Genomic DNA, 7,580 nt, shown 5'->3' on the forward strand with positions numbered 1-7,580 from the left:
AAGTTCATGATATTAGTATATAACTATCACATTTTTTACATTAGTATTTCATATGAGAATTTAACAAAAATGACCTCATTAGTATTTATTGATCAATACTTCTCATCAAGGTTGTTCATATTAGTATTTTTTTGATATTATAGCATATGTATTAGGATTCCTTATTGATTTTATCTTTATATTGATTGTGTAAGTGTGCAGTATATAAGCACAAATTAGGTTAACACTAGTGAATTTATTTTATCATACAATAACCTACAAGCTCTCAAGATATTTGCTCATGTTGAGCTAGAGAATTTTGTAATAAGTTTTTATTCAATAATATATAAACTATTCTTCATTATTGAGTACATAATTGGATTTGATTGTTATAATTATATTGACCCCCTTTATAGGTAATTAAAGGCCTAAAAATTGATATCAAAGCTTGGTGTTTATATAAAATCACTTTAAGATCCAGAAAATAATCTTTAATGACATATAATGAAACTCAACAAATTTTGCTGTCACCATTAGCCATAAACCAAATCAACAACAATATGAGAAGATATGAAACCCTCAAATTTCCAATCTTGAAAATTAATAAATACCCTTTCTGGAGAAAACTATATGTCTTCAGGTAATAGATGGTGAATAGTGGAAGGGATTTATGATGGACCTCATTAGAAACTAGTTTTTGCTATTGTGGTCAATAAAAAATGCAAAAGTCTGACATTTTTGCATAACAATCTAGACAGTGTGATATCTCCTAGGTTTATTGGATGCAAAACAATCAAGGAAATTTGAGACACTTTGGTGGTTAAGTGTAAGGCACAACGGCTATCAAGAAGATTAAAAGGACAATACTCAATCACCGGTATGAGCACTTTGACTCAAAAGTTGATGAGTGTTTGTTTGAAATCTATGATAGATTTTAGAAATTGTTGAATGATTTGTCACTTGTTGACACAGAGTATGATCCAGCAGATTCAAACTTGAAGGTTCTTCTTGCACTCCCTCAAAAGTGTGACTTGAAAGTTATATCGATAAGGGATTACTATGATCTTGAAGGCATATCTCTAGTTGAGATATATGGAATTCTGAAACTAATGAACCGGTGATGGAGTAGAAAACTAAGACGAAATGGGACAAGACATGTTTTTTTGAGGGTAGAGGAAAAACAAGAGAAAAATTTGAAAGAAAGAGTCATTCCAAAATGAAAGGCCATGATTGTATAGTCTAACACTGAGTCACAAATACTCATGATGACTTACAAAATTATTCAGGAACTGAAATTGATCATGGTAATGATGAAGATATCCTACAAATTGATGCTCTTTTAGTTAAAAAGTTTAGAAATATGGGCTATATGACTTCGAAAAAATGTTTTTGAAAAAAAGGCTGTAGTTACTCGAACTTTACCGTGATAAGAGGAATTAAAGGAAGAATGATCGCAAGAAGTCAAGGTATGAGAAAATTACAAGTCAAAGATCAAGTGCTATAATTGTGATGAAGTCGGACACTTTGCTGCTCATTCAGAAAGCCAAACACTGAGAAGAAGCAAGCCTTGATCAGCAAGAAGAAGAATTGAAGCAAGTTTTGACCAGAAGAACAATTGGGATGATATATTAGAAGAGTACAAACTATGCTCACAAAAAATTGCATAATGTTGTGTATTTCTAAAAAAGTAAATTTTATTTTATATATGATTTAACTTTTTTCTATTATAACGGGCTTTTCTTAATTTTAGGTAAAAGTTTCAAAATAAATTAATGGAGATTAAATAATTTAAACATGTATATTTTATTTTGTTGAATGATATTATCTTGTTAAACTAACACGGTTGAACAATCAAATTTTTGAAATTTATATGAATTATTGATAGTAAAGTCAATATTTATTTAAATTGAAATGATATCAATTAGTATAAATTAGTTTTTATTATTTTCTTGCTAATAAAATATGTTAAACACATTATTGAGATGTACACTTCCTCATGTAAATCACCGTTACACAACCAAATACTTTAAGGTATCCCAAATCTGGTTTCTTACCTCCCCAAACTTCATACGGTGTTGAACCATTTAGAGATCGTGTTGGTAAACGATTAAGCATGTATATTGTGTGCCTTACCGCTTCCCCCCAATTGGTTGATGGCAACTTCGATTCTTTTAGAAAACTCTGGACCATCGCCGCCACGGTTCTATTTCTTCTCTCGACTACCCCGTTCTGTTGCGGGCTATACGGGGCTGTATATTGACGTTAAATCCCCATTTCTTCACAAAATAATTTAAATTCATTCGAGCAAAATTCACCACCTCCATTTGTCCGTAACATTTTTATACTTCTCTCCATTCTCTTCTCTACCACTACCTTATAATTTTTGAACATTGCAAAAGCATCTCTTTTTTCTTTTAACAAATATACCCACATTTTCCTACTATAATCATCGACAAATAAGAGAAAGTATCGATTACCTCCAGAAGTCTCAGGCGTGATCGGGCCACAAATGTCTGCATACACTAGTTCAAGGGGCTTGTTTGTTTGAAAGCTCGTATTTTCTGGGAACGGACTTCTTACCAACTTTGTCATCAAGCATCCTTCGCATTTATTCCTTGGTTGAATCAACTTCGGGACTCCATATGCTAATTTCTCCTTTGACATGAGTTCTAAGGCCTGAAAATTGACATGGCCGAGCCTTGTGTGCCATAGCCATGTATCTTCCTCGGTTTTTGTGAGTAAATACATAGGGCTACTATCCTCAAGGCTTATTTTGTAGAAACGATTTTCACTCCTCTTCACTTTCATCAACAGTTGACCTCGTTCATCATACACCCATTAATATTCTCCCTCCAATACAACCTTGTTACCAGCCTCCGAAAGTGGACCCCTTACTAAGGTATCATAGAGTGTGGGCTCCCGAAGGCATCATAAGTAGCACTCCCATCGAAGCCTAGTTCCGCAACTATACACAATTACTAACTGGTTCATAAGTCAGAGCTCACTGGGAATTCTTATTTATAAAACAGGGTACTTCATCCATAAATTTTAAAACAAAAGCAGTGCAAAAATATTTAAAACATTTTAAAATAAATAAAGTGTGAAGAGTTAACTTAAAGAAATATCTCCTAAAATTATGTTGCCAAAATGAACCTAGATATACACACATACACTTAATATAATAATCAGAATGTTAACATGTACATGCCACTAAGCTAACCACACTTTAACTTTATAAAGCTTAACCCATAATAACAATTAAATGTCACTACAAATAACAAAATAAATTCATATTGACATATAAATACGACCATTCTCATACAATAGTTCAAAATAGTGTACCGACAAATAAAAAAAACTCAACACTTAAATACATTATATATAATAATAATAAATCAAGTATATGTAAACTATTTAAATTCAGAATAAAATAGATGTAAATATTGGTGTATAAAATTTTCATAACCTTAAGTGTGAAAATATCATTATACAAAATAAGTATAATCAATTTAATAAATGAGCATATATTTAATTGGTGCACTAATCTAAATGCATATCTAAATCAAACATATATTTAACATATAACATATGAATTATTATGCATGCACAAAACACGTAATTATAAACATAAATTCATGCATTAAATATTTACAAAAAATATGGTGATTATTAACTCAAACATTTAATAATCAACATCAAACTAAATGATTAAATTAAGTAAACTATAGTGTTATACACATAACCATGGAACTAAATAATAAAATAAACTAATAACAAGTGAATTAGAATAGTCATACATAAGTTCATAAAAATATAATTTAATTATATATATATATAGAAGTATACAATAAACATGTAAAATACATAAGTAAAAATATATGAAATAGAATGTACCTGAAAAGAGAATATGTTATACAGAGATAAAATGATATGCTAATAGCCTATTTATACACAAGTTGGTTCAACTAATACTCCCATTTAATGGGTTAGTGGGTAGGTGATCACAAATTTAAACAAACATTATCTCTTTGTTAACATGTAGTGTTTGACTGAGTTTTTCAAATATACATAACACGTACTAATAAATATACACAACATAACTACACCTATTATTAAATTCTAGTGATAAAATAAATATATATTAAATTAAAATTATGCACATAAAAATTAAAACAATTTTTTAAACCTTACTTAAATATTTTAGATAACTAGAAATATTTATTTTTAATATAAAAATAAGCGTCTTTAGATTTATTAACAAATCTATATAATAAAATATTATTTTTCTTATATAACCAAATAATTAAAAATGCGAAAAATGTATATATATATATATAATTACAAAAATCATGGTTATTACAAAATTGATCATGGTAATGATGAAGATATCCTACAAATTGATGCTCTTTTAGTTAAAAAGTTTAGAAATATGGGCTACATAGACTTCAAAAAAAATGTTTTTGAAAAAAAGGCTCTACTTTCTCCAACTTTACCTTGATAAGAGGAATTAAAGAAAGAATGATCGCAGGAAGTCAAGGTATGGGAAAATTACAAGTCAAAGATCAAGTGATATAATTGTGATGAAGAAACAAGCCTTGATCAGCAAGAAGAAGAATTGAAGCAAGTTTGGACCAGAAGAACAATTGGGATGATACATTACAAGAGTACAAACTATGCTCACAAAAAATTGGATAATGTTTTATTATAAAGGGCTTTTCTTAATTTTTGGTAAAACTTACAAAATAAACTAATGAAGATTAAATAATTTAAACATGTATATTTTATTTTGTTGAATGATATTATCTTGTTAAACTAACAATGTTCAACAATCAACTTTTGGAAATTTATATGAATTATTCATAGTAAAGTCAATATTTATTTAAATTGAAATGATATCAATAGTTTAAATTTATTTTTATGATTTTCTTGCTAGTAAAATATGTTAAACACATTATTGAGACGTCATTTTAAGGATAAAATAAAGAAAATGAACTCACAAATTGTTATGATAAAAACAAACACATTATTCTCAAATCTACTTACTCAAATTTACAAGGAAAATACAATATTGTAAAAATTTAAACTTAAATAATCATCATAAACATATTTATGTTTGCAAAATAAATTGAACAAATTAAATATTTAATCTTGAATTATGAAGTAACTTATATAAAATATGTAAATGTGAAGATTAATGAATACTGATATGTTTTTTCTAAAAAAATACACAACATTAATAAATGAATAAGAAAATATTTTATATACTGAATATGAAAAAAAAAATTATTTTCTCTTTATCGCCTCCGAACAACACCTAGTATTTTACAAAAAATATAAATTTAAACAATTCGATAAAAATAATGAACAATTATCCAGTATCCAATTTAAAGTCCAATTATATAACAACTAAATCGACTAATTATTATTGAATCAATATATGTAAATAAGGTACTTAATATTGATAAATGATATATAAAAATACATTATATTTAGTGTTAAATATAAACCATAAAAAATTTGAAAAACTCGTTTGATTCGACCTTAAGAAAGTCATATTTAAAAAGGCCGGAAGCAGCCTGAACATCTATTTTATTATAAAACTTTGCTTCTCTCCTAAAGAGAAAAAACTTGGATTTACACAAATTTGGAATTTTAAAAATATCGAAATAACTTTTTTGATATTTTTATTTTTCATTCAATTTTTTACACTAAAATATTTTGGGATAAAATTCTAAATGGGAAAAATTCTGCACATCTTTAATATATTTTAAGAAAATTTAACAAATGTACATTATTTTTTGAAGAAATGAAACGTAATAAAATTAAGTTTTTTACATATATCTAATTCAGACGTGGTGTAATTTGCGCCATACTTGGCCCTCAAAATTTTGTATAAAATCCAAATTCAATAGTTTTTTAGAAAAATTGATTCGATCCAAATTCTAAATATGTAAATTAATAAAGCCACCCTTAACACTATTTAATTTATCTTTATTTAAATTATTTAATATTTATCTTTTAAGTTTAAATGAACATTTATCTTTTTTAGTTGAAATAAAGTAGTCAATTAAATTATAATTATTATGTTCCCACTATGGCTTATTGGCTTTCTATTCTACCAAAAATTTATTTTGTTTGCTAATAGAACCTATAATATATTGTCGCAATACCAGCTCGTACCTAAAGCAAGAGTTGTGTCAGCAGTTAAGAATTAAGGAAGCCGGGGATAACTCTCAATACCTTGGTCTTCCCAATATGTTGTCAAGGAAGAAAACGGCTGTGTTCGGCTATATTAAAGAGCGTCTATCTGATCGCTTAAAGGGATGGAATAAAAAAGCTCTATCTCGAGGTGGTAAGGAAATCTTAATTAAGTCCGCGGCTCAGTCCCTTCCGAATTATTCCATGAGTGTGTTCCTCCTCCCAGTTGATACATGTAACGAGTTGGAAATGGCTATGTCAAAATTTTGGTGGAGAAATGATAGTTCAAAGGATAAAGGTATTCATTGGATGTGCTGGAGTCGTTTAACCGATTCTAAGTTCAACGGTGGTATGGGCTTTCGAAATCTCCGTGATTTTAATATAGCTTTGCTGGGTAATCAAGCATGGAGGCTCCTTACTCATCCTGAAAAACTGGTCAGCCGCATATTCAAAGCTCGATATTACCCATCTGGAAAGTTTTTAACAGCTCAGCTAGGCTCCAGTCCAAGCTACATCTGGCGAAGTGTTCTGACAACACAAAGTCTGGTAGTTCAGGGTATCTCTTGCTGTATTGGTAACGGGCAAGATGTGGAAATTTTGAATTGTCCGTGGCTTCCATCAATCGAAGATCCTTTTGTGCATTCAAATAATGAAGCCATTATTAACTAGAAAGTTGCTTCTCTGTTCAAATCGGGAGAAAGAACTTGGGACACAGATTTAGTCCTGGACGTTTTTGAAACAAGGGACGCTGAGTTGATCATCTCTATCCCTTTATCTGAGAATGCAAAAGACACCTGGTATTGGCGGCACGAAAAAATGGGTCATTACTCAGTTAAAAGCGGGTACAATATCATTCAACAAGCTAAAGCTCAAGCCAGCACAGCAGATAACTCGGGGTTCTGGAGGCAATTATGGCATCTGAAAATTCCGAATAAAGTTAAAAAAAATTTATGGTGTGCTTCAACTCATTGCTTGCCCACAAAAGACATGCTGCAGGTCAAGAGAATCCAAGTTAATCCCAAGTGCCCAGTCTGCAACTTGAGTGATGAGTCAGCTATTCACACTCTTGTCAAATGTAGTTTTGCTCAGGAGTGTCACCATTTAACATCAAATGCCCAAGTAACGGGAGAATTTCAGAATTTTGTTGAATGGATCCAACTAGTCTTTGATCAGAACAACACGAAGGTCATTTGCAACCGAGTAATAGTCTGCTGGTTTTTGTGGAAAAATCGAAATGATATAGTATGGAAACAGCAAGGAAATGGTGTTCACGACTTAGTTCATGCAGCGTTGTCTTTCCTTAACCAATGGAAGGCTGCTCAAGATAAGAATTTCGACTTCTCCTTGAGTTTCATAACTCCAGAAGACGGTCTAGAGCAGTGTTGCCCCCCATCGTTGAATAG

At 30.0% G+C, this 7,580-nt stretch overlaps 1 protein-coding gene across 1 annotated transcript; it reads left to right on the plus strand.

Annotated features, from left to right (window-relative positions):
- Window positions 1–6,234: 6,234 nt before the first annotated feature.
- On the plus strand, window positions 6,235–6,846 carry LOC141702417 (putative mitochondrial protein AtMg00310). The gene has a single exon (XM_074506108.1). The coding sequence runs from the start codon at window positions 6,235–6,237 to the stop codon at window positions 6,844–6,846; it is 612 nt and encodes a 203-aa protein (XP_074362209.1).
- Window positions 6,847–7,580: the final 734 nt, after the last annotated feature.

The sequence above is a fragment of the Apium graveolens genome, unplaced genomic scaffold (assembly GCF_009905375.1).
Source record: "Apium graveolens cultivar Ventura unplaced genomic scaffold, ASM990537v1 ctg5041, whole genome shotgun sequence".
Lineage (NCBI taxonomy): Eukaryota > Viridiplantae > Streptophyta > Magnoliopsida > Apiales > Apiaceae > Apium > Apium graveolens.

Excerpts from the sequence above, each read along its gene's own strand:
- LOC141702417 (XM_074506108.1), top strand. The coding sequence starts at position 6,235 with ATGTTGTCAAGGAAGAAAACGGCTGTGTTCGGCTATATTAAAGAGCGT.